The sequence below is a fragment of the Felis catus genome, chromosome A2, assembly GCF_018350175.1.
Source record: "Felis catus isolate Fca126 chromosome A2, F.catus_Fca126_mat1.0, whole genome shotgun sequence".
NCBI classification, from domain to species: domain Eukaryota; kingdom Metazoa; phylum Chordata; class Mammalia; order Carnivora; family Felidae; genus Felis; species Felis catus.
In genome coordinates, this window is record NC_058369.1 from 55,048,275 (window position 1) to 55,075,559 (window position 27,285).

At 53.7% G+C, this 27,285-nt stretch overlaps 1 protein-coding gene across 5 annotated transcripts in view; it reads left to right on the top strand.

Annotated features, from left to right (window-relative positions):
• The window catches only part of GRIP2 (glutamate receptor interacting protein 2), a 96,153-nt gene that overhangs the window by 45,197 nt on the left and 23,671 nt on the right, over window positions 1-27,285 (top strand). For 4 of the 5 annotated variants that reach the window (XM_023250054.2, XM_023250053.2, XM_023250055.2 and 1 more), the window contains exons 2-9: window positions 19,694-19,774; window positions 20,054-20,189; window positions 21,082-21,227; window positions 21,901-21,987; window positions 22,499-22,574; window positions 23,782-23,927; window positions 24,784-24,931; window positions 25,044-25,213. In XM_023250054.2, the coding sequence (XP_023105822.1) occupies window positions 19,694-19,774; window positions 20,054-20,189; window positions 21,082-21,227; window positions 21,901-21,987; window positions 22,499-22,574; window positions 23,782-23,927; window positions 24,784-24,931; window positions 25,044-25,213 (990 nt within the window). Of the gene's footprint in view, window positions 1-7,032; window positions 7,180-19,693; window positions 19,775-20,053; window positions 20,190-21,081; window positions 21,228-21,900; window positions 21,988-22,498; window positions 22,575-23,781; window positions 23,928-24,783; window positions 24,932-25,043; window positions 25,214-27,285 lie in introns of those variants that run through there. The other variant, XM_006929014.4, reaches the window with a different exon arrangement.

Below are 27,285 nucleotides of genomic sequence, written 5' to 3' on the forward strand. Positions count from 1 at the left end.
TCATTGATTTATCCTAGCACTTACTGTGTGCTGAGCTTAGCCCTGGATATAGGGTTGAAATCAATAAGCAAGATAGCCGGGGGCCCCTGTTTAGTGGAAAATGCATCGGTGGAAAGACTGGGAGGAGGTGAAGGGGACTCACCTGGTGTGGTCAGGGTGGGCTTCTTGGTGGAGGCAGCATTTAGGTTGGGCTGTACGGATTTTCATCTTTAGATGTGGGGAGAGACTTCCAGAAGGAGGGAAAGGCCCATGTAAAGGACCCGAGGAGGGAGTACCTGATTCTGACAATCTGTCCCTTGGCCTGTACTAGCTAGAGTCCTTGGCCCAGTCCCTTCTCCTCTCTGGACCTCAGTTTCTCCTCAAATGGGAGCAGCAGGGCTTTTGAAAGATTCTGCAGCACACTAAACATCAAGTGCTTGGTATCCAGTAGGTGCTTTGTACATGTTAGACCTTTTTTTTCCTCTGGGGCATATGCATTTGGACAAGGGTAATGCTTGACCTAGAACGTGGAAGGTGGGATTCCAGGCATAGTGCTCGCCACAAGGCTGAGCCCCAGTTCAGTCTCCTACTCCACTCTGTCACTCGAGGGCACAGCTTGAGGGCGGTGCCTTCCCCTCCCACATCCTCATCAAATACAGGGGGTGTCGCTGTAATCAGGCTCCAGTGTGCAGAAGCTCCACCCGCTGCTCCTGACAGCTTGAGACCATTCTTCCCTAAGCGTCATGCATGTGGTGGCCACGGTGCCAGGAATGCCCCATTCAGTGCATTCCCTCCTCCAAAGCAGGTCTGTCTCTGTGTCATTGGGACCCAGCCCCACTTGCCGGCCCAGCCCACCTGCTCTTTTGGGTCCTCTGACCCCAGCCATGCTGGTTGGTGCCTTTCCCTACATATACTGTGCACCTTTCTACCTCCCGCCCTTTGCCTAGGCTGTCCCCTCTGTCTCGAATGTCGTTCCTGCCTCATCTTTGAGTGTCTGGTTCCTTTGTCCCTCGAGGCTTGGCTCAGACACCACCTCTACCAGGCAGCTTTCCCTGACTCCTCCTCTTTGGCCCCCTTTGCTATGTTTGGGCCTATAGCAGATCCTCTTTGGGTATAGTTCCTTCTGCAAGAGATGCTGATGTTCTGACATCACATGTGACGTTCTTGGCATGGAGTAGGCCCTGCGTGAGCAGTTGCTGGGCCTTGAACCTGGTCTTTTGACACCCAGCCCAGGGTTCTCCCCAGGGCAGGGCAGGGAGGAGCCGTTGCCAGGGTGGCATTGACCTCCTGAGGTTGGAATGCATAACACTGCTCTTTCCCAGGGCTAAGCCCTGACAACTTGCCCATTTATTTTTATGTTTTGCTTTTTTTAAGTTTATTTATTTATTTTGAGAGAGAGACAGAGAAAGGCAGAGAGAGAGAGAGGGAGAGAGAATCCCAAGCAGACCCTGTGCTGTCAGCACAGAGCTCAATTCGGGGCTCAGGCCCACAAACCGTGAGATCATGACCTGAGCTGAAACCAAGAGTCAGACGCTTAACCGAATGTGTCACCCAGGTGCCCCATGCTTTGCTCCCTTTGCTTGAAAGGCAGTGAGAGGGCAGGTGGGCAGAGTCAGAGCAGACTCTGTGGGGAGGAGCATGACGGGGGGGTGACTGAGGTCAGTTGAGGCCCTCATCCTGTGCAGTGACTCTCTTAGCACCCAGTCAAGTTTGTTTTCTAAGGCAGTTATCCCTTTCTCCCTCTAAACTCTTCAATGGCTCCCCAGTGTCCTCAGGAGAGACACTGGGGTTCCAGGCTTCCTGCCTCTAAGGTGCCTTTCTGCTTTCCTCCCCTCTTGTCCCCACCTCTGCCCCATGCCATCCTGACCCTGCAGCCCATTCCATCTGGCCACCATTTGGAATAAGATCACAAAAGACCCTGCTAAAAACCCTTTAGCAGCTCTCCTCATGCCCAAAGCAGAATCTTGACTCCTCATCTACCCACCAGCCTCAGCTGCACTGGCCCCCGATGTCTCCCCTTCCCCTTCCCATCCTTCACCTCTGCCTGAACAATACCTGCCTTAAAAGGTCCCTGACCCCCCCTGCCTAGTGCTGTCCCGGCTCCCCTCAGCACCATCTCATTATGTATCTATACTTGTGTGTTTTTCTCCTTTGACCTCTGACCCTCCCCTGAACTGGCAGCCAGAGAGGTAGGCTCTACTCATATTTTGTTCACTACAGAAAGCTTAGGCCAAGCTGAGATTCTAGCTGGTAGTGGGTGATAAATACTCTTTGAATGCGTGAGTGGCCAGAGAGACAGGAGAGGCAGGACAGGGCTGTGATCACCCTAGCTACCTCTGTGGGCCCCGTACTTGACAGTTTTCTAGGTGTTTTGTTTATTCACCGAGTTTCTCACAAGAATCCTTTGAATGGACAATCTCATCAATACTTTAGAGGAGGAACCTGAGGCTCAGGGAGGTCCTCTGCACGGTTGTGGCCTCATGGCATCTTTTCCAGGAGGGAAGCCATTGCAGGTGTCGGGAAATACAGAGGGCAAGAGGGAGCCTTAGGGAGATGCCCTACTCACAGCCAGGCCTGGGCTGGTGCCTCTTGACCCTCTCCAGTTAGGAGATTCCCAGAGACTCCCCAGGGGCAGCAGCGTGGCCCTCCCCCTCCCCCCACAGTCCTTTGTCCTTCCTGTATCTCTCTGGGCTGGGGAGAGGGCTCCTGAGTGTGCCTTTCTCAGGGGGCTTGGGGTTGGGGGGTTGGTGCAGATGGCATCAGGAGTACCTGGGTTCAGATCCCGGTTCTTCCTTCACCTTCTGTGTGAGTAAGAGCAAGGGGCTTCCCTTCTCTGGGCCCCTGCTTTTCATCGCTGAAGTGCGGGTGTTGTGGATGAAGTGAGGAAAGATGTATACAGCGTTGAAAGTCAGGCCCGGCACACAAAGTCTCTGCACTACCTGGTTCTGTGGTTCCTCTCACATCCCAGAGCCTCCCCCTTCCCTAGTCTGAGCACACGGCCTGTCGCCCGGGCCCCCTTGGCTGGCATGCCGCTGTGCCCTCCAGGGCTGGAGGAAGGCTGCGGTGAAGGGTACTGGCAACCGGCAGGTGTCTGGGGCCACAGCCTGGGAGCCGCCCACCGACGTGGCACTACCCCCCGAAGCTCTCTCTAGCCCGCCCTGGAGTAGCTGAGGGACAGTGGGGGTGTATGTGGAACAGTGTGGCCGGAGTGGGGACTGTGGCCAAACAGCACCTCCTAAGAGGGGGGTCACTTGTGCCTCGCCCATGGCTGCTGGAAGGGCAGGCTGGGTCTCAGTTTCCCCAGCTGTAAAATGGGGCCCACCTCGTGGAAATGTTTACCAACCAGGCAGGGGGCCGCGATTGTCCTGGCCTGGCCTCTGGGGTGGTTTGAGGAGAGGGGGAGGAAGAAGCAACAGAACAGCAATAAAGGGTTTATCTGTCTTGTCTTCAAATCGCCGTCTCTGCCTCGTTCCCACCCAGACTTCATTTCCGGCTGTCTGTCGGGGAGGGTGGTGGTGCTGGCGGGCTTGGTACAGCTCCCCTGTGGTCATGGTGGACTCATCCTCGGGGTCTGAGAGGAAAGGTGGAGGCTGGGGTCCAGGCTCCCACTCTGTGCTGGTGGGGGTCCCCAGACACGGCCCCATCTGGGTCTTGGTTTTCCGTCCCAGTTGTGGCAGTCACCGCTCCTGGGTGGGCGGGGTCCAGGGGTGCCAGGAGTCCCGAAGGGTGTCCTGCAGGGACAACCTGACACGCCAGAGAGCATCATGCCAGTGGCACCCTGTTAAGAGACACTAAGAAGGGCCTCGCAGGCCTGGCTTCATGTAGGGAAGAGGTCATGTGTGCTGGACAGTCACAGTTTGTACAGCCGTTCCAAGTCTCTTCACAGAAGTGACTGGCCCGGAGTCACATCGTTCAAGGGTGGCAGAGCCGGAACTCGAACCTGGGTGCACCTGACCTGTGTGCTCAGCCACCTCCAAGTTCTTCCTCTCTGGTCTGTTTCACAACGTTGGTATATGAGAGTCTTGGTGGGAAAGTGGACGGATAAATGCTTTCTGACTTATTAACATGTGGTCTCCCTACCCTAGGGGGTGGGTGCTGTATGGCGAGGAAGCTGAGGTCCAGAGAGGCTTGGACGCATGCCCCAGGTCACACCGCAATCCATCCTCCAGTTGTCTTACAAAACCTAAGGACGTGGGGGTGTCAGGGCCTCCGCTGGCCATGGAGGGTCTGCCCACCGGCTCAGTGGCCCTGCCACCTCCCCTAGGTTGTCCAGTCTTCCTGTCTGCCCATTCACAGTGCTGGAAACATGACTGGGAGCTGCTGCCGGCCCGGATCCCTAGCAGGCCTGGCTTCTAGCCACCTTACACACCCAGCAATCTGTCCCCTTTTCCCTCTGCTTCCCTGAAGTTTGGCAGCGCTCATTGGATGAGAGGGGTCGTCTTTGGAGCAGGACCGACAGCAGCTTCGCCTGCTCTCAGCTCCCAGAAGGGACCCTTGCCGCTCACTGCCAGGCCCCCCTCCCTTGTCCCTCAGGTGGTGCCGCAGGTCTGAGGTCCTTACAGAGCCTTCTCACTCCCTTGCTCTATAACCATCCTTGGCTCCCGTTGCCTACAGGATGAAAGCCAGACTCCTAACAGAGCACTTCTCAAACTTCTCTGTGTCCCCCGGGGAGCTTGTTCAAATGCAGATTCTGATTCAGTGGGCCAGGGTGGGGACTGAGAGTCTGCCCGGCTGAGGAGCTCCCCTGGGAGGCCTTTGTAGACCCTTCGCAGCCTGGCTCCACGTGCACTTCCTGTCTGGTCCCCTCATTTCTCACCCAGGATTGCATTCCCCGACACACACCTGCAATGGATTTTCCCTTCTTGGGCACATTCCCTCTCATCTTTCAAAGTCAGACTCAAAACGCTTCCTTGGTGGAACCCCAACAGAGCCAACTGCTCCTCATCTGCACTTCTGGAACCCTTTACTAGCCCCTGAAATCCTGAGAGGCACACAGCAGTGACTTTCATTCTTTTTTTAAAAAAATTTAAAGTTTATTTACTTATTTTAAGAGAGAGCGCAAGTCGGGGGCACAGAGAGGGAGAGAGAAAAGCAAGGCTTTTCTCGAACTCAAGCAGGGCTCGATCTCACGAAACCATGAGATCATGACCTGAGCCGAAACCAAGAGTCCGAGGACCCTTAGGTGTGAACCTGGCTCCACCCTCATAGCTGGGAGATCTAGGGCAGGTGACTTAACCTTTGTGCCAGATATTTATTTAAACCCTGCCTTGTTCTAAAATGGACCAGCACTTGCTTCCAAACCCACTCTTGGATAAAATCAAGTGGAAAATGTGCTCAGTGGGATGGCAGGGACAGAGGGCAGAGGGAAGACACTGTTTCCCACCTGTCTCCTGGTGTCTCGGTCCCCAGCGCCTGGCACAGCGGGCATTCAGAAAAACACCGCACGGAAGCTCTCATAACCCATGGCGTGACCTTTCCAGGAGCTTCTCATCCACAAAAGTAAATACCAAAGGAGCAGGAAGAGAGATCGCCAATCTTCATCGCTCATTTAAATGCATCTGTGTGGCGAGCAAATATTTTCTTACAAGAGGGGACGGATGTAGCTCTAAAGGCTTGTGCACCATGCAGCTGGCCCCTCAGGGAGCTGTAAATAAGGGGTGAGGGGAAGAGGGTGAGAGTCTGTTAAGGGCGGTTCACATGCTAAGAAGGGCCACGTTCCTGCCTGGTATGGAGCTGGGACTACCCCAAGGTGGCCCTTAGCGTCCTGCTCATGGTCATTGAGAGCCTTGTCCTGACTATTGCTGGGGACCATGGACCAACCTGAGAGCCTGCACCCCCCCCCTTCCCTGCCTGGCTTGATTCTCCCAGCGAATTCCTCCCAATTCAGAGCCCCCTCTCTGACCCAGTGCTCACTACCCCTTCAATGGCTGAGACCTTGGCCTCACTTCTGGCCCAGTGAGCTTGACCTGGAACCTGGACCCTGCCCCCTGGGGTACATGTGGAGTCACCCTAAGAAGAAGGCAGCCTTGGGAAGTGGGCAACGGGAAGGAACCTAGAAGAAGCCCCCAGTCCCCAACCACGGTACTGTACGTTTTCATTTACTGCAGGACACAGAACAAACTGGAGCCCCATCTGTTTCCGTGTATCCAGGAACTCTCCATGGGAGCTGGGACCTCATCTGTGTTGCTCTCTTCTGCATTCAGCAGGAGTTAGGCATACAGGCTATTGACACCCTGTGTCCCTATCACCCACCTTTCTTCCAGCACCTGTGCGGGGTCTGGCCCTCAGTAGGTGCCCGCATACACTGGTGGGATGGAGCGCAGAAGCAGCTGGGAGGAGGGGCCTTGTGTGTCCATCAGGGTTGGCAGAGTCAGTCCTGAGCTAGCGTGGAGGAATGTAGGAGTGTGCAGGGCTGAGGCCCAGCCGGGGCTGGAATTCTGACCAGCTGCCCCTGCCCATCAAGCCCAAGGCAGGCGGATCCTTTGCCCATCTTACTCTGTCTTCCCCAAAGGCTGGGGGAGTGCTCTATGGGGCAGGCTGCTGGGCTCATCCTCCCCTGGCCCTCCCTTACAGAAAAGGAAACCGAGGCCTGGAGGGGGTAGTTGGAATGTCAGTGGAAGAGCCCCAGGGGGCTCTGAGCTCAGGGATTTCTAACGCTGAGTCCTGCAAATGCTCTTTGGCATATGGCTGCACTTTATCTGGCTTATGTCCTGGGATTCTGTGCGAGATTCTGTTGGAATCTGCTACTTAAAAAAAAAAAGTTTGGAAGGCACTGTTCCTCTTTTCTAGATGGAAAAACTGAGGCCTGGGGAGAACGGTCACTTACCAAAGTCCTAGAGCAAGTTAGGAACAGAACTGGCTCCAGGGGTACATCTGCTTGGGGACCCAGCGGGAGGACCCAGACATGCCATCTTCAGAGATCCCCACCCAGACTCAGACCGTGGGCCCCGGGGGGTGTAGAACCACATCCAGGAGCCAGTCATACAGTGGCCGTGTCCCCTTTAAGCAGAGAGCCGCCCGCTGCAGTGGGTGGACTCGGTGCCCAGCCAGTGGGAGCCGTGAGCTTCCCTCCCACAGCCCCTCCCCGGGGAGGGTGAGGGAGGGCTGAGCAGCGTGGCTCCCGAGGGAGTTGGTGGGCAGCCGAGGAGACAATAGCAGACATGCTGTGTGGGCTCAGCCGGGAGACCCCTGGAGAGGCGGGTGAGTAATGGGAACCTGTAGGCAGAGTGATGGGACTGAACCCTCCGGAACTGCTGCCCAGAGAAGAGACAAGGATGGTCACTCCCTGGAGACCCAGAGCCCCGAGAGAGTGCAGGGCTGGGACACCCGCCCCCGGTGGGCCCATGAGAGGGCTGCTGTCCTGCAGCCAGGGACTGAGTCCCCCAGGCTGTCCCCTGTCCCGCACGGCAGGGGCAGCAGGCAGATCTGGAGTTCCAGAGAGCAGCCCTCAGCCCCTCAGAGGTGCCTCAGGGAGGTGCGTCCCCTCTCTGCATGGGCATCAGCTGGTGGGAGTGAGCTCCCGGCCCAGAGATGTGAGAGCAGAGGCTGAGCTCAGGGTGGTGTGGAGGGAGCTCCTACAGCAGGCGGGAGGCTGCACCTCCTGGCAGGAGGCAGAAGCCCCGGCCGGCCCCGGGGTCTGGCTGGGGAGCCCCGGGGCCCTGGGAATGCAGTGGGGCAGGTATCACACAGCTTCCACATTCCTAAGTGGGCCCAGGATGGGCGCTGTGGGAGGGGCTCTGGAGCAGACATGGTTGCTCCATCTGTCCATCTGGCCACCTGTCTTTCCAGCCTTCTCCTGCCGGGCTGTCTTCCTAACCCTGCTCCTGCCCTACCCCCCCGACCCCAGCCCGAGCTTATCAAGAGCCGGGAACCGGTCATCCTTCACTCAGTGCCCTGGGACTACCCCTGTCAATCCCTTCCCGCACTCAACATACTCTTAATGGTACCTCCTTGAAACAGTTCCGAGGGTAAGGGCTGTGGTCCTAGTGGACCGGTGGAAACAGGCTCAGAGAGGGGTGGTGGCCCACCCAAGGCCCCCCAGCTACAGTGCAGTGTCCAAGCAGGACTAGCCCCAGATGACTTTTATGGCACAGCTACCTCCATCTTGCTTCCGAGGGCCCAGTGAACTTAGGCTCCCAACCCACCCCCCCATGGCAAGGGGCAGGGACAGGGTCACCCCCCGGCCCCCAGATAATAACATGAATAATGTAGCTAATAGCTCTTGAGATCTTACTCTGTGCCAGGCTCTGTTCTAAGCTCTTTCTGTGCATTTTCTCATTTAATTTGCACAATACTGTGAGTTTGGTACTGTTTTTCTCTCCATTTTCCAGCTGGGGAAACTGAGGCATGGAGGTGTTAAGTGACTTGTCCAAGGCTACACAGCCAGAAGTAGCAAAGCTGGGATGTTCCCCATGTGGTCTGCCCCGGCTTCCTCCCGGTGACTACACTGTAAATGGAGGCATTGCTCCCCTGGCCTGGGTATATCTGTCCTCTTGACCTAAGGCCCAGGTGAGTGGGGTGACCTTGTCCTCCAGTGGTCAGAGCCACAAGTGCAACAGTGCCCTGGAGACCTCCCCTGGAGCACTGCCAGGGAGGCTGTCTTCCCTCACCTCATGGGCCTCATGGGCCTGTGGCCTCCACCGAGGCTCAGGTCTCAGCATTGCCTGCCTGGACCTTTGCCCCAGTCTCTTTCTTGGCCTTCTAGCCTCCACCCCACTTTCCCATCCTGCCCTAGGAGGGAACTTTCTAAAACTCAAATCTGATCACAGCTCCTTATCTTGGCATTCAAGGCTTATCTTGGCATCTCCCTGGCTTTTTTTCTCTCTGTTGACTTACTGGACCCCCGTCCTCACCACAGCAGCCCCCACCCTAGGCTCCTTCCCAGGCCACAGAGCCTCTTGAGTACACCTGCCACATTTGATTTTCAGCACTAAGGCTTTTTTTTTTTTTTTTAGAAAAGTCCAAAGGTGGAGCTTAGGTACAATGGGATCCAGGTGCTCAGTTTACATCATTAGGACTCTGGGTCTCTGCTTTGGTTTAGGCAATCTTCATTTCCAGGCAGACTCTTTCCTTTCCTTGAGGTGCCCAGAGGGCCCCATAACCTTTGAGCTTAAGGTCAACCAAGTCAGTCGTCTCTAAGGAAAGAGAACCTGTTTCCAATAGTTCCAGCAAACATCCCAGGGCCAGCTCTTGTTGGCCCAGCTTGGATCACATGCTCACCCTTGAACAATCACTAGGCCTCTGATTGGCTGGCCAGGCCTGGTCGAGTGGCCTCCCCAGGAGCAGGGGAGACAAGGGTAGCCAACAGGTGGCCACTCCATACACCCTGCACATTTTGCAGGGAAGTCTGGGCTGTAAGAGGTCAGGCCACTTGCAGAGCTCCTCAGTGAGAGCCTGGCTTGGGGTTGGGGTCTGTGGAATGCACTACCCAGTGCCCTTTCTCTGTCCCCGATGGACTCCTGCCTGCACATGCCCTGGGAGCCTCGTTCACCACCCACTAACCCTAAGCCCTTGCGGAAAGGGATGTGACCAGGGTTGGGTGCACTGGAGGCCTGAATGCGGATTTTGGCAGAAAGCCCCACCCCCAGCCCTCCCAGTGTTCACTCCCCTCTGACTCCTGGCCACAAAGTGGTCTTTGTTCCCAGGGCCTGCTGGGCCTCAGTGAGTATCGCTTGGGCCTGGGAAGGCTCAGGCAGGGTATGCGTGTGTGTTGTAGAGATTGGGAAGGGTAGTCCTTCTGCTGTGGCCTGGGCTGCCCACTCCTCTGAGGGGCTCTCACCATCACTGCCTGGATCCTCTGTCAGGCCTCACCTCCTACTGCATGGCAGGGGCTATGGCCGTGGGGCAACCCCAGGCCCTCCACCACAGAGGCCACAGTATGGATCCAGGGAGGCCTGGATTGGCATCCTCGCTCTGCCTCTTCCGATTCTATGACTTTAAAAATCTCATGCCACCTCTTTGATCCCCCTTCTCCTACTCTGTAAGTGGGAATTGAATTCCAGATTATTTACTGAACACTTACCGTATGCCATGCTTTCCTTCCGGGACACAGCAACCACAATGCCAGCCCTCTGGAGCTGACATCCTAGTGGGCAGAGGAAGATAGTAAATGAGATCACTAAGTTTTTACAGAAGTGAGATCTGTTAGATGGTGTTGAGTGCATGAAGAAAGATACAGAGTAATGGAGGTGTGGGAGGTGGTGGTGGGGTGCAGGGTAAGTTCAAACAGGCTGATTGGGGAAGATCTTCCTGAGAGGATGACATTTCCACAAGTTGCTGAAGGAGGTGAGGGAGGGAGTTTTGTGGATGTCTGGGGAAGTGCATTCTGGGCAGAGGGAACAGTCGGTGCAAAGGCCGTGGGGTGGGCACAAGTCTGGTGTGTGGAACAGCGAGAGGACCCGGGACCTGGAGTGGAGGGAGCTGGCGGAGGGCCGCGTATCATCTGGCAAAGTCAGGGAGGCCGAGGGACTGTCACTTGTGGCAGGAACTTTTGCTTTTACTCTTCACGGAGTGAAATGAGTTTTTACTGCTCTAGGCAGCCACCGCCAGGAAATAAAATGGTTTCATTGGTGACTCCCCAAGACTGTCATAGGGTAGGAGGAGGTAGGAGGCTGGAGGGGTTCCATGACTAGGAGCTTAGGAGCTGTGTAACCCTGGGTAAGTCCCTTAACCTCTCTGTGCCTCGTTTTCCTCATCTAGAACATGAGGATGATAATGGCACCCACCACATAGGATTATCATGAGGATAAAGCGGTACTAATTTTTAAAAGTTTATCTGTTTAGTTATTTTGAGAGATAGAGAGAAGCAGGGGAGGGGCAGAGAGAGAGAGGGAGAGAATCCCAAGCAGCACAGAGTCCCATGCGGGGCTCGAACTCACAAACTGTGAGATCATAATCTGAGTCGAAAACCAAGAGTAGGATGCTTAACCGACTGAGCCCCACCCAGGCGCCCCTAAAGTGGTAATAATTTTAAAGTTCATAGAACACGGCTTGGGTTCAAATCTTGACCCTGCTTCTTACCATTGGAAGTCAGATAGCCTCTCTGTGCCTCGGTCTCCCCCTCTGTAAATCGGGAATAACGATCATACCATCTCAGAGGGTAGTGAGGATTAAATGAGACGATGCTTATAACGTGCATAGCACAACACCCAGCACTTCATCAAAAGGAGTTGTTACCATTATTAATCTATGAAAACTTTTCTAACGAGGTCAGTAACGGGGACAGGGAGAGAACTCCCGTGTTTCATGGCTTGTGTGTACCCTATAATGTTAATTAGATTGCTCATACCAACCCATGAGGCAGGCCCTTGCCCCCCACTGTGCAGAGTAGAAGCCTGAGGCTCAGAGAGGAGAAGTGGCTGGTCCTAGATCCCTAGCCAGTGGGCAGCAAGGTTTAGAATCAGACTCTGAAGTTGGCCTAACTCCAAAGTTTGTCCTTCCTTTTTCCATCGGACCAGCCATGCCTGCAGAGGTGGGAACAGCGGAGCTGGGGCCGGTAGATCCCGGGTGGACTGTGGGAGCAGTGAGCGGCTGCTGCCCCAGGGTCAGCAACGGGCCCCTGAGTACTGTACTTGAATACAGTCAACGTTGGGCCCAGAGGAAAGTGGGGGCCCCCCTTCTCATCAGTGCGGGGCTGGGCTGGCCCCGTTGGTGGCTGGCTGTCACGCAGTCATTTCCCGTTCCCCCCAGATTGAGCCTCGGAACATGTGTTTTCTCAGTGGTCCCCCCTCAGAGGCCGAATGCTCCCTCCTGGAGACCCACAGAACCAAGCTCAGTAGGCTGAGTCTGCCGCCCCGCCCTCCCGCGCCCCTTTCTTGCTTAGGCGGGATCCTGGCACAGGCAGCCTGGCCAGGGGCAGACTTCCTTTGCCCTTTGTCAGAGCTCAATAGCTCCCTGGGGCCCCAGAGAGATGGGGATAATGAAGGCAAGTTAGCAAAGCTTTCAAGAGAAATAAAATAAAAAAGAAGCCCACCCACCCGCCCCTGTCTGCAGCGTGGGGCCTGGGACCAGGTGTATACCCTGCACTGGGCACTGTGTGTCCTCGCTCCCTTCTGCTCCCTGATGGGGCCAGCCCGCATCTGCCGGGACAGGCTGGCTTCGCTGCGGAAATGCATTTCCCTCTGAAGCGAGTTCTTACAGGACGGATTGACTGAAGGCAAAAGCTCATAATTGCCCATTGCTGGAAGGAGGAGACAGGAAAAAAGAAACACGCGGATAAAAATATCTCTGTTTTTATGCACGTTTCCAGCTGAAAATTGGTGGGAAAGATGTTTTTGAAAAGCCTTCATCTCTAGGCATATAATTACCAAGTCCCAGAACAAAAAAAAAAAAAAAAAAAAAAAAAGACAGAGCGGGAGAGAGTGAGCACGTTGTGCTAGGGAGGAGGACAAGGGTCTGAACCCCCATAGAATTTTCTATAAATAATTCCCTCAAATTCTCAAGACTGGCTTGGCTAGAGCCAGCAGTGGGGGGATACACCCCCATTTTATGGATGGAGCAATAGAGACTCAAGTCACGCAGCCAACTGAAAATTCTGGCCTTGCCTTGATTCTTGGTTTGAAGGCTGCCTCGGTTTCCCCCCACCCTGGATGCTCATGAAAGTGGGGCACTGTTGCTGAACAGGCATCAGCAAATGTTGTCGCATTTCTCATGGGTGCCTTCCTGAATATGGTACGAGGTCTTGGCTATCCAGGAGCCTCTTACCCAGCAACTGGCTGTCTTGAGTGGCCTCAGTCTCCAAGAGAGGTCATCAAGGCCACACACAAAAATGCACACGCCTTTTCTAGAGAAGAGTCTCTCAAGTCCCAGTTTATTGCCCACTGACTCTTTGCACACAGTCGTATGAATTTCAGTTCGCAGCACACCTGCTAGCCGGGAAAAGAGATGGCTCACAGCCTGAGCCCAAAGCCAGCAAAAGAATTGTAGAAGGGAGGGAATCGGGGTCACTCAGGGTTGAGACAGGTGGTCCTGACACCTCTGTCCCAAGGGGGTCATTGTGGGCCGATGTGGCCCCGTATGGTTCAGCGGAGCAAAATCTGAATATTGGGGTGTGCAAAGGGAGGAGAGGCCACGTGGAAGGCACACGTGGAGACACCCCAGGACATGGGTTTTCTCTTTCAGAGCCAACATCCTGCAGCCTCTGCTTCGGAACCCAGCATTTGGGGATCCCACCGTTCCTCACTCTAGGTTTCTAGGTACTTTGTTTTTGATATCAGGGCCCAGAACACCACCTTAAACCCACTGTTGTCTCATACTCCATTCTTGGGAATCCTGCTGCACTGAATTTGGTGAACTTGACCCTCTGCTTTCCCCGTCCTTTCCTTAAGAGATAATCTCTCCCCTCCCCGAAACCGCCTCCCTGGAATCAAACCTGGAGCCGGCAAGCTTATCTCTGGTCCTCCCAGGACAGCCCAGGAGAGAGGGATTTTCCAGTGACAAGAATCTCATTTGCAGGAGATAAGGCCAATTTTAATTCTGGAATTGCCCACAATGAAATACCAGAGATGTTCGCTGTCACAGAGTTGATAGAAACCAGTCTTTTTCATTTTATTAGCTCAGAAACATCTTGTTGAATCTAAATGAAGTGCAAATTAGGGAACCGTTACGGGAGGCATTATACTTAATGGTGTGTTGCCTCAATTGGTGGTGGCTTGTATGAACAAGGGCCTGGGGGATGAGGTGCGGGCAGCTAGTAAGCAAAGCTGCTGGGGGCCCAACTGCGGGGGCCCTGGAAATGGTTTGGGGCTCACCTGCTATCTGATTCGTTATTTGCCACCTTCTGGCAAGCAAAGGGAGCCTAGCCTTGGTCTGGAAAAGCAGAGCGATGGGGGAGCTGGGTAGTTTCTCAGTGGCTAGAGCTGCAGGTGGTGAAGGGGCTCACCTTCCTGAGGTTCCGGCTGTGCTGTGACCCCCACCTCCTGCTGAACCTGACCCAGCCCCAGCCTGAGCCCCACTCTGACTCTAGAGCAGTGATTTTCAGGGGGAGGGGGTTGGGTGGGGGCACTATTGCCCCCTTAGGGGACATCTGGCAATGTCTGGAGTCATTTTTGTTGTCGTGAGTAGGGGTGGGGTGCTACTGGCATCTACTGGTTAGAGGGCAGGGATGCTGCTAAACATGGTACGGTGCAGGACAGAGCCCCCCACCATGTGGAATTATCTAGCAAAAAAAATGTCAATAGTGCAGAGGTTGAGAAACCTGCTGTAGTTTGATTCTTTTATTTTTAATGTTTTTGAGAGAGAGAGGGAGATAGAACGTGAGTCGGGGAGGGGCAGAGAGAGAGGGAGACACAGAATCTGAAGTGGGCTCCAGGCTCTGAGCTGTCAGCACAGAGCCCGACGCGGGGCTCCAACTCACGAACCGTGAGATCATGACCTGAGCCGAAGTCAGACGCCCAGCTGACTGAGCCACCCAGGCTCCCCCAGTTTGACTGATTCTAGCTGAGCCCTGACCTTGGCCCAGCCTGACTCCACCCCCCGCTGAACCCTAATCTGAAAAGGACCTGGCTGGGATGGGATTTGTGGCTTCTGCCCCTTGCAGGGGCTAATTCCTCATCAACTCTGCTTCCACGTGCCTCCGCAGAGGAGTGAGAAGGGAAGATGGGTGCTGGGAGTTAGGTCTTGCCATGGCCAGAGGCCTGGGGAGAGGAGTAGCCTTCCCACAGCTGGTGAATAGCTGAGCCGGAGCCTGCACTCAGGATGGGTTGAACCCTGAGCACATCCCCTTAACACTGGGCCAGGCTGGAGCTGCCTGAATGAGGGCAGCAGGAGGGCTCTTCTTCCTGGGTGGGTGGGGATGTGTGCAGGCTCACATGAGGCCTTGGAGACCCATGGGACATGTCTGGTGCTGGGAGGGGTGGCCCCCGGGTCAGCACGGGAGAGCCTGCCAGCCTGATGGTTTGCCAGTTGTCTTTGCCCATCTCAGTCTGGTGCTGAGGAAGGACCTGGAGAAGGAGTGTGAAAAAAATAACCTGGTTAAGGGGGCCGGGAATGTGGGGTGACAGGGGCAAAGGGGCCTGGGGTCAGGTCCTGGCTCTTGGCAGAAGCTTCCTTGGCCAAGAACTTTGCCCCTCTGAGTCTCAGGTTTTCTCATCTGTCAAGCGGAAGTGATGGTAACATCTCCCTCCTCCCAGGGTTACTGTTAGAAGTAAATGAGATATAGGGGATGGTGTGGATGGTTGGTGCATGATGTGTGAGCCCCCCTTCCCCCCTGCTGCCAGGGCATAGAGGGGAATCCAGAGTATGCACAGTGTCTAAGACAAACAAGTGCTGCGGAGAGGCAAGGGCTCAGGCATTATCACAGAGCAGGTAACCTGAAACCTTCCAGCTTCAAACTCTTTTGAGATGCACAGATAAACTCATAGGAAATGAAGAGGGTGCATTGGAGAGGAGATAAGGGCAGCCTTCATAACCACTTCTGTCAGTTTTGCACTGGAAGTCTGGCCAGTGCAAAAAGGCAGGTAAAAGAAATAAAAAGTATGACATTTAGAAAGAAAAAAAACCTGTCATTTTTCACAGACGACAGAAAAGCCCAGAGAACCTACAGATAAACTATTAGAATTAATACGGGAGTTTTAAAGGTCAGGATACAAAATCGACTCTGTTATTATATATCAGCAACAAATGATTAGAAAATTAAATTTGAACAACAATCCAATTTACAATAGCATTAAGACACTTCAAATATCTAGGAATATATTTAATGAAAGATGTACATGGTCTTTGCCCATGGAAGTATACAATATTCTTGGCAGAGATTAAAGAAGACAAAAATAAATGAAAGAGTAGACCATGCTCATTGATTGGAAGACCTGATATTGTAAAGATGTCAACTGTCCACAAATTGGCCTGTAAATTTAGTACATTTCTAATCAAAAAATGAAGAGAAAGCTGAAAACCAGCAGGATGCATGTAGGCTGATAAGCTTCCTTACTGGGGGGGGGGGCAGCAGGAATGAAGGTGTTTGCTGGTCTGGCAACCAAAGGCTTAGGTTTTAATAGCTTAAGGATACAGGAGATGATGTCCCTATACCTTCCCTAGTTGGAACTCACACCCCAGCATAAAGCCAGGACCTTTAAAAAGACATACCCTCAGCGAAAGTGGGGACTTGGAAAATACCCACCCATGTACCAAAGAGAGAGAATGTCTGTCTCAGCTAGGTCTTGAGATTTGGGTTTCCGAGATGTGCCCCTGGTATCTGTTGAAGGTTGTAATTCACACTACTCCCCTGGTTCCAGAACCCCTGAGCCAATATTTCTATAAATAATGCCTTGGCAGGCACTGAGGGAAAGGAATTGCAAATACTCTCTGGACCCTGGAGGGACCTGCCTTCAACCAGGCTGAATAAGATTCCCACAGGTGAAGCCCTACTAGAGATGAACTCACAATCCAACAATTACCAAACATACAAGGAAGTAGTTCACCACGAGGGAGAGTCATCAGACATCCCAGACAGCAGAAACACCTCTCAAGAGTCTGAGATAATAGAAAATTGAGTAATAGATGAACATTGCAAAGATGTAAAATTATTAGAGACCTGTAAGGTGCACTAGATAAGGAAAGAACAATATATGACAAGGATATAAGCAAAAGAACCAAACACAACTTTCCAAAACCAAAATTGTACTCGTTGAAATTAGAAACTTACTGAAGTTGGGAAAATTTGAATATGGAGTGGATTTTAATTAGTAATTTAATAATTAAGGAATTAAAAAAATATATTTATTTATTTTGGGGCACCTGAGTGGCTCAGTCGGTTGAGCGTCTGACTTCAGCTCAGGTCATGATCTCATGGTTCGTGAGTTTGAGCCCCGCGTCGGGCTCTGTGCTGACAGCTCAGAGCCTGGAGCCTCCTTCAGATTCTGTGTCTCCCTCTCTCTCTGCTCCTCCCTGGCTCACACGCTGTCTCTCAAAAATAAATAAAGATTTAAAAAAATTTATTTATTTTGGGCAGAGCACAAGTGAGGGAGGGGTAGAGAGAGGGAGACAGAGAATCCGAAGCAGACTCTGTGCTGACAGGCTGACAGCAGTGAGCCTGATGTGGGGCTCGAACTCACGAACCGCAAGATCAGGACCTGAGCTGAAGTCAGATACTCAACCAACTGAGCCACCCAGACGCCCCAGAAATCATTTTAATTTTGTAAGAGTGTGATAGTGATATTTTTGCTATTTAAGAAATGTGTTTCCACTTTTTTTAATGCATACTGAAATATTTAGAGTGTAATTTCATCATATCTGGAGTTTGTTTTAAAGTATCTCAACATAAAAATACATGGGATAAATATGACAAAGTGTTAATAATTGTTAAAACTAGATGTTGGGTAAAGATGATTCATTATACCAGTGGTTCTCAAACGTCCGTGTGACACAGAGTTGCCTTTGCAAAACACAAAATTATTACATCTACACAGAGGAATCTGGAATATATAAAGATTTGATAACAAGAAAACAAACAACCCAATTTAAAAATGAGCAAAAGGTTTGGATAGATACTGCACCAATGAAGATATATATGGGTGGCAAATGAGGAAAAGCGTACCACATCATAGTCACTAGGCAAGTGTGCGTTAAACCACAATAAGAAGGGCACCTGGCTGGCTCAGGCAGGGAGAGCATGTGACTCTTGATCTCAGGATTGTAAGTTTGAGCCCCCGTTGGGTGTGCAGTTTACTTAAAAATAAAGTCTTTAAAAAAAACACAGTAAGAAGCCTCTACATATCTGTTAGAACGACTAAAATTAAAACAACAACAACAACAAAACAAAACAAAAAAAACAATCCTACCTGACATTGCCAAATACTGGTGAGAATGTGAAGCAACCAGACCCCTCCTACATTACTGGTGGACCCACAAATAGTGCAGCCACCCTGAAAAGCAGGTTGGCAGTTTCACACAAAGTTAACCTCATCCTTACCATGTGACCCAGAATCCCATCCCTGGGTATTTACCCAAATGGAACAGAAAGTTATGTTCAAACAAAAATCTGTATGCAAATATTTATTATGCCCCCTGTGAAATTGCACCAAACTGGGAAGAGTGGAAATGTATTTCAGTAGGTGAATGGCTAAGCAAACAGATGCATCCCTGCAGTGGAACATCTGTCAGCAATAAAGAGGAACAAACTGGGGCTCCTAGGTGGTTCAGTTGGTTAAGCATCCGACTTCGGCTTGGGTCATGATCTCACGGTTCATGAGTTCGAGCTCCTCGTTGGGCTCTGTGCTGACAGCTTAGAGCCCGGAGCCTGCTTTGAATTCTGTCTCCTTCTCCCTCTGCCCCTTCCCTGCTTGCTCTCTCTCTCTCTCTCTCTCTCTCTCTCTCAAAAATAAACATAAAAAAACTTTTTTAAATAAAAAAAGAGGAACAAACCACTGATCCATGCAAAACAGGAGTGAATCCCAGATGATTATGCTAAATAAAAGAAAGTAGACTTAACAGCCCACATACTTACTACATGATTCTATTTATATGGCATTCTAGGGAAGCCAAGAGTATATATAGAGAAAACAGATCAGTGGTAGTTGGGGGCTGAGGGTTGGGCAGGGACTGGTTGGTTACAAAGGGGGGAGCAAGGGAAAATTTTGGGGGTGATGGAATTATTCTAAATCTTGGTTGTGGTGGTCAGGACACATTTCCCAAAACCCAGAGAAGAGCACACGACAAAGAACTTTAATGTCTATAAAATTTAAAAAATAGATGAAAATGTAAGTTAGGGTAATCTACTAAAACATGTACACATGCAGATTGCTGGACCCCCATCCTCAAAGTTTCTAATGTCCTACGTCCTAGGTGGGACCCGAGAATCTGTGTTTCTGACCAGCTCCCAGGGGTTGCTGGTGCTGCCGGTCTAGGAGCCATGCTTTGAGAACCTCCGCATTGTACTATTCTGTTTTCGTTATGTTTGAAATCTGTGAAAACTTCTTAAAGCGAGCGTTTTCTAGAATTAAAACTAAAGGAGACAGACTTCTCGGAGAGTGTTTTCTAGAATTAAAGCTAAAGGAGACAGACTTCTCGGAGAGTGTTTTCTAGAATTGAAGCTAAAGGAGACAGACTTCTCAGAGAGTGTTTTCTAGAATTGGAGCTAAAGGAGACAGACTTCTCAGAGAGTGTTTTCTAGAATTGAAGCTAAAGGGGACACACTTCACGCGGGCTGCCAGAACATCTGAGAATGTGAACTGTAAACAATCAAGTGCAGTCCTCATGAAGGAGCGCTGAGTGGGTCCATTTGACTGAGTTTGCTCACAGTCAGCCCCGTCTCACCTGTGCCGTGGTGCCTGCATGGGAGAGAGTTGCCAGTCCCGGCAGTTGTGCAGGCACAGCCCCTGGGTGGTGGGGCCCCAAGACCTGTGCTCTAATCCAGATGGCGTGACTCCCCAGCTGTGTGACTATGGGCCTGAGTTGTCCCGCTTGGGGCCTCCGCTTCTCTATCTATACAGTGGAATGACACTCAACCACAGGATGGCTGTGAAGCCCCAGTATGTGGTGGTGTTCAGAAGAAGGTTATTCCACTCAAGGGCAGAGATGGAGCCTCCTTTGGGAGGAGAAGCCAGGAGGACCGCCCCCCCGCCCCGCCACTGCCCAGCAGATTCAGTCGGAGCCGGTGGCAGGAGGGAACCCCTTTTACAGGTCACATCCATGAAGCAGAAGAGTCCCAAGGCAGAAAGGTTTCACCTGCACGGAAATGAAAGTGGAACTCAGGGCCTTTTCTCTTTCTTGCCTGCAGACGATGGACCTTACTCCAAAGGGGGCAAGGATGCAGGAGGGACCGATGTGGCCCTGGCATGCCGCAGACAGAGCATTCCAGGTGATGAGCCTCTTCCCCTTCCCCTTTCTCTGTCCTGGAGGCACAGGTGGCTCAGAGCGGGGGGGTCAGATGGCAGTGGCTCTGCCGATGACTCACTCTGTGACCTTAGACCGGTCACTTAACTTCTCTGATCCTCTTTGTGTAAAAAGGAGACGATCTTACCCAGCATTTTGCAGCCAGGTGCTCTGTTTACCAAGTGTGGGTCTCATTTGTATTGGAGCTGGGGGCCTGGAATTGTGCCATACTGCCCGCTCACCCCCCCCCCCAATCTGTTGACAGAGGAGTTCCGCGGGGTCACCGTGGTGGAGCTGACCAAGAAGGAAGGCAGCACGCTGGGCCTAACCATCTCAGGTGGCACCGACAAGGACGGGAAGCCCAGGGTCTCCAACCTGAGACCGGGGGGGCTCGCAGCCAGGTGAGGAGTGGGCTCCGTGGGGTAGGAGGAGGCGGGCAGGGGCCAGCGGAAAAGGTACCAGGGCTGTCGGTAAAGCCATCAGTCAGTTGTTTCCAGGAGCGTCCCAGTGCTCCTTGGAGGGAGGCCTCCGGTCGGTGGTGGCTGTAATTCTAGGCCCCAGCTTCTTCTTTTCCCCTTTACTCAAGGGGCTGGCTCGACCACAGCATCCCACTCTTGCCAGGCCCTCCAAGCTTTTGCACATGCAGTTAACTTGCCAGAAGGTCTGTTCCCCACTGGCAGCCTCCTATTCATCCATCCACACTGCCTCTGGGAGGCCCCCCGTACCCCAGGCCCAGGCGGCTCCTCTGCTCTGCTCACATGGCCCTGCGTGCCAGTTCTGCACACATCACTCCGGATTTTCCTGTCGTCTGGCCTATGCGGGTCCCTTGGATCAGGAGTTCCATGAGACTTGGGGGTTAGCCTCTCTGTTGCCACCTCTCTGGGCCTCACACAGGGCAGGCACCGGTAGCGTCCAGTTGAATAGAACAGAAGATTAGTGGTTAGAAGCCAGGGTGAGCTCTAGGAAACAGCAAATAAGGAGATGATCCAGCCACTCTGTAGGCTCCTCTGAGGCTGGTCGGAGCCTTAACTATGAGGGCAACACCCCAGCAGGAGGAAAAGCAGGCAGGCCGGCATCAGGGGAAATGCCAGGCCTGGGTGTCAGACAGGTGTAGGTTAGAATCTGCACTCTCTTACTGACCCGCTGTGTGACCCTGGACGATGTCTGACCTCTCTGAGCCACTGCTTCCCCATCTGTGACATGGGGATTCGGAGATCATAAGGATTCAACCGAAGAGTGGGTGTGAATGCTGGCACCTTCACCGTGCATATGCTCTGGCCTCCTTGCTCCCAGGAGTGACCTGTTGAACGTGGGCGACTATATTCGGTCAGTGAACGGGATCCACCTGACCAGGCTCCGCCATGATGAGATCATCACCCTGCTCAAGAATGTGGGCGAGCGCGTGGTGCTGGAGGTGGAGTATGAGCTGCCCCCGCCCGGTGGGTGCCCTTGGACGGGGAACTTTCTCCACTGCCTTAGTCATGGGTAGACACAGCTGCCTCCCTGCCAGCACCTGGGTGGTGGGGACCAGCTGGGTGGGTGGGACCTGAAGACCGGCCTATGTCACACCTAGGGACTTTGGCTGCAACTGCAGTGTGGTGTCACCAGGAGGTTGCAGGGCCCTGTTTATAACCCGTTGTCGTTTTTTACATGTAGCGTCCAGATTTCTTCCTCATGGCGGGGGGGGGGGATGGCTTGGGGAATGGGGGCTGAAACAGTTATTCCCAGCCCTACTGGTGTCTTCACCCCGCCAGCTTGCACAGAGTACAGTGGGCAAGGGTTTAGCCTAGCTCTGAATTTTCAAAGCTGGTCTAAAGTCTTAAGATTTGAATGACTGGAATTCAACCCTGGCCTGAGCCCATAGCCATGGACTCACGTCTGAGTTCTGTCGTGGTCTCTGTGTGAGCCTGGGGAGGCCTCTCTCTAAGTGGGTGTTAAGGTGAAGGGTCCCTTGAAGTCTTGCTTGTCCTACCTGTAAACTGGGGTGGGGGGAAGTTTACCCTCCCTGTAATCTCTGTCTGGTCACCCAATTCTCCCAGAATGAGCTTTGGGGATGTCTGTGGCTTGGTGATATGACTGAGGTACTCAAAGGAGCCCTCTATTTCTCCCCAGCCCCTGAGAACAGCCCAGGGATCATCACAAAGACAGTGGACGTCTCCCTGTACAAGGAGGGCAATAGCTTTGGCTTTGTCCTCAGAGGTCAGTGTAAGAGTCATACTTGGGGCCAAGAGGTGGGAAGGAGGCTACTGCTAATTCCATGTGTGAACACATGCTTTGCTTTAATGAGGTTGTAGGGATAGGTATATGGATAGATAGGATCGCTTCTTGCTTCTGACTCTAAAGAACCCAGGGCCATTAAGTCAAATGTTAAATGGAAACATTTGCCAAGCAATGAAGGGTGCATGATTGCTGGGAGTGAGATTGAGAACAAAGTTTGGAGCTGCCTAGCAACCAGGGCAAAAAGAGAAGTAGGATGAGATCATAGGAAGGGAAGCAAGCCATTTAAAAAAGGATTTCGGTCACGTTCCCTACTTTTTGCTCCAGCTCTGGGGATTTACGGTTGGTATCTTACAAGAGGGCCCGTGAATAGAAGGGACAGGTCCTAAAACAGATTTAGTTAAGGGAGCCTGTTTAGGGGCTGAGTCGGGGCCTCTAGGCATCAGGGAAAGAGTGGGTAGATGACTGATTCCTCTTGTTGAGTTCTGTCCAGGGGGTGCCCATGAAGATGTACATAAGACCCGCCCGCTCGTCCTGACCTGTGTCCGGCCTGGCGGCCCTGCAGACAGGTGAGCCTGAACCAGAAGAAACCTTACAGCCTTTCCCTGCCCTGACTGCCCCCAGCTCCTCTGTGAGAAGGCAGACCAGAAACCACTGTTCTCTAGATGAGCAAACTGAGGCTCAAAGAGAGGACACACCTTGTTCAGAGTCACTTGGACTTGTTGGTGGAGCAGGACTCAATGCCAAACGGGAGAGACCCCAAGATCTTTCCTCCCCAACAACCTACTGTCTCAGGGGTGGGGAGGGAAGCAAGCCTTGGCATTATGTTGTTCTTCCCTTCCCTGGCTTTAGTTTTCCCCATCTGTGGCATGGGGCGGATACTACAGCCCCTAGGAGTTGCTGTGAGAGATTCGGGGGCCCTGTTAGCAGTGCCGCTATGGCCTCTATAACGCAGCCTCTGGAGTCCTGGCTGTGCCACCCTGCCTGGCTCTGCCTGGGCATAGCTCAGAAGGACCAGGCAGGCAGGGCCAGGAGACGAGAATATGGGAGACGAACGTGTCCAGTTCCCAGCACCTGACCCCTGACCTCCCCAGTGGGAGAGTCTTGGCCATTTTAAGAGAAGCCTGGAACGGCCTTGTCAGAAATCTAAACCCATTCTTGGGACAGAGGCTGTGATGAGCTATTCATAGAACCTCCCAGAATAGCTTTGGCCATCTGTTGGGGCAAGCACTCCAGGGTGGAGATTTGACCCAAACCGAGGTGAACCCCCACTCAGGCCCCTCTCCCGGGGCCCCTGCTGAATTTGTTCCCAGGTGCATTTGTCACCAGGCCAGAGGAGCCTGAGTGGGGGCAGTGAGAGTGGACCTCATGACAGGCAGCATGAAGCCTCCAGACTGCCCCGCCCCTGATGCTGTGTGGCCCTGACTGGGCTGGTGTCCTTTCTGGGCACTGGCATTCTCTTGTATCCCTGGGTGTCCCCACTCAGACGTTCTAGGGTTGAGCTGGGGCTATGAATTTATTAAGCACCGAGAAAGGGGGGAGCTGTCAGAGCTGGTCGCTGGTCCCAGCTATCCTTACCTGCCCGCTTCATTTATTCAGCCGCTTACCCATGGACTCCCTCCTACGTTCCCTCACTCATCATTCCGTCCCTTTCTCCTTCACCCACTGCCTGCCCCTCTCTGTCCCCCGTGCCCCAACCTTTCCCAGCACCCTCTCGGGAGGGCTGTGCACAGTGCTCATTGAGGCCGGGCTGGCTGACCAGGCCCTTCCCTGCAGGGAAGGTTCCTTGAAGGTGGGCGACAGGCTGCTCAGCGTTGATGGGATCCCGCTGCACGGGGCCAGCCACGCCACTGCCATGGCCACGCTGCAACAGTGCAGCCATGAGGCGCTCTTCCAGGTGGAGTATGATGTGGCCATCCCAGGTGAGTTGGGGGTCTGAGGACTAGGGTTGGGGCAGAAAGAGGCCCAGGGCTTGGGGCAAGGGGTAGCAGACCCAAATCCTCACCAATGCAAAGGCTCTGTGACCTTGGACCAGCACCTAGCCTCTCTGAGCCTCTCTGGGCAATAAACATTATGTGTCAGGCATTGTTTGAGGCACTGGAGATCCAGGTGAGAGCAATACAGACGAGGCCTCTGTTCTCAGGGAGCTCACCTTCTGGTGGGGAGAGGTGGACAGTAAACAGAATAAATCAAATATGGAAGGCATCAGATAGCAATAAGTGGCATTCTAAAAATAAAGAAAACATCAGGGAGAGATGGGAAAGGCTAGGGGAGAGAAAGGTGATGGTGGCTGGACCAGGCTGGTTGCCTGGGAAGCATAGATAGGTTGCATTCAGGAAATATGATGAAAGTCGATTTGGTCTGACTTGCTGACGTTTGGACACAGTGGCGGGGGTTGGGCAGGGGCGTCGAGAGCACAAGGAGCTAGGTTTCGTATTTAAACCACTGGGTGGGTTAATGGGGGTGCCGTTTTCTGAGATGGGAAAAGGTTGTAGACAAACGGCAGGCTCTCCATAAGTGGGAGCACCTTAGTGTTGTCTAGCAGAGCCGTGGGGTCAGAGCCCCTCAGAGCTGAGTTCCTGACCCTCCTCTGCTGCTGAGTGTTTGTGTGAACTTGGACAAGGCCTTTACCTCCAGACATCTCAGTTTACCCATCTGTAAAATGGGTACAGTAATCCCTCCGCGGCAGTGGGGGTTAAATTGAGACAGCCGACTGAGGCTGGGGAGGCAAGCATTCAATATTTGCATTTCGAACTCTTGTCTCCTTCCACGTGCCAGACACAGTGGCCAATGCTTCGGGGCCCTTGATAGTGGAGATAACCAAGACGCCTGGGTCCGCCCTGGGGATCTCGCTCACCACCGGCTCCCACCGGAACAAGTCAGTCATCACTATCGACCGCATCAAGCCGGCCAGTGTGGTGGACAGGTGAGGCACACTGGGTGCTGCCCCCGTAGTGGCCAGGGATGGACGGGAGAGAGGCCACCTTGAGCTCTCTCTGGCCAGACCAGCCTCCCCTTTCATTCTCCCGCCCGGCCAGGAGTGGGGCCCTACATGCTGGAGACCACATCCTGTCCATCGATGGCACCAGCACAGCACACTGCTCGCTTCTGGAGGCCACCAAGCTCCTGGCCAACGTGTCAGAGAAAGTGCGACTAGAGATCCTGCCAGCACCCCAAAGTCGGCGGCCCCTGAAACCGTCAGAGGCAGGTGGGTCCCCTTGGAGGGTCTCAGCCCCCAAACCTGAGGGCGGATGGGGAGGATTGCACAGGGTCCCAGAGGCCTAGGACTGTAGCCCTGGGCAGGCTAAAATTTACCGGAACAAATGTCCGCTCCCATGGGGAAGCTCAGACTGTCAAGTGCAGCAGCCGAGGCTGGGCCGGTGGGGCAGAGAAACAACCTGAATGTTTGAGTGTTGACAGTCTGCTGGGGTGGGTGTCCCAAGGCTGTTTCCGTCACTCTTTGTATTAATAGAAATACAACGGCTAGACCAAGGTTGGGGACAGTCCTTCTGTGCTCTGTGCTACTGAGAGCTTAGATCTGGGGCTCAGCTTACCGTCCTCAGCAGCAGAGGGGGCAGCCAGTCAGTCAGGAGGACCGAGAGCCCCGCCTTTTGAGGAGTTGGGGGCTCCCAGACCAGAGCAGAGAGCTGGGTGCGAGGCAGTCCAAGAGCAGAGGAAGCAGGTGGTCTAAGAGACCAGAGGGCAGAGCTGAACTTGGGGCAGGGAAGTGCCTCTAGCATTCCAGACCTTGGGCTTTGGGTTCAAATGCCAGCGCTGCCCCAGCTGAACAGCCTCTGCATCTCTCAGCCTCCGTCGCCTCATCCGTAAATGGGAGTGAGGACCCCACAGGCACAGGCTTGGGAGAAGTTAACCGAGGTAGAGGATAGAACACAGCCCAGGGGTGTGAATCCCAGCCTGGCACACCCGATTGATCATCTGGGAGAGAAAGAAACCCCTCAAATAAAATGCGGGGAGACAGGTGTTGGGGAGGGTCCATCTGTGTGGTCTCTGCCAGGGTCTGAAAAGGCCCCATCAAGCCACAGCCAGGGCCTGACACGGAAGGCTTTGGGGCTTGAGCTGGAGTCACATATGGAGCACCTGCTGTGGGCTGGGGCTTCCCATGGGTTGCCTCCTTTCATCCTAGGGACGAGTCTGTGAGTGAGGTCAGTATTGCTGTTATTCCACTTTCCAGAGGAGGTTGAGGCAGCTGAGGCTCAGAGAGGCACCCCTGAAGTGCCTCATGAGGGCACACGGCTGCCAACAGCCCTCCTGGCCCTTGTGGGCCTCCGCTAGGTGCCAGGCACTGCTCTAAGCACGTCCTATGTGGTAGCTCGTTCACATCCTCCCCGTTATCCTGGGAGGCAGCCACTATCTTAGCCCCATTATACAGATAATGGCAGTGAGGCACAGAGGGGCCAAGTGGCCTGTCTCAAGGACCTGGCAGCTGGCTCCTGAGTTGGCTTGTGTGCCGTGCCCTCCCTGTGTGGGATGGAGGTGCTGCACAGGGGGTGGAGTCACTGGGCTGAGATAGCTGGGTTCTCACTCATCCATCCATGGACACGTTGCACCAGGCTGGCCCCCCCGAAAGCCCCACAGCAGAAAGAAGAGCCAAGGCGGGACCTGAGGCAGTCTGGGAGGAGGCATTGCATGGCAGCCGGTTTAGAAGATCTGGTGGGGCAGGTGGGGGAGGGAGGCAGGATTGCTGGAGTCCCATGGGAAGCAGATGGAGGAGAGTGCAAAGACTTCATCTGGGGGTAAAGCCTGCGGAAGTTTGGAGGGCAGGGGGCGGGAAGCCAGAGCAGCTTCAGACTGCAGTGCAGGGGTGAGCAGACCTCGGCCAACTCCTCGGCCCTGGAGCATAGGTTGCCTCGAGAGCCCAGCAAGGGGCAGAAACAGCCAGGCCCTAGTGCCCCCATGTGCTCAGCCCCTGGCCAGGGCTGCCCAGGCCACAGCACCGCAGTAGATCCTAAAGGCGCAGGGGCCCAGTGGGGTCTGCCAGCCGCGCTGCCCAAAGCTGATGGGCCAGTTCTCAGGCTGGGCCTGCTTTCCCTCCCATCCTTGCTGCCGCCTGGCTGAGAGCTGAGCACAGTGCCTGGCACGTAGTGGGGGGGGTTCAGGACACATGAGCGGCATCCGAATGAATGCCTGGCTTGGCTCTGGGGAAACTCGGGCTGTCTGGTCCTGCTCTTCTCGCTTCATCCTGCAGATGGGAGCCTGCCCTCCAGGGGGGCGTGGTGAGTCCAGACTCGCTCAGTCCCTAACACCTGCACCTCTGTCTCC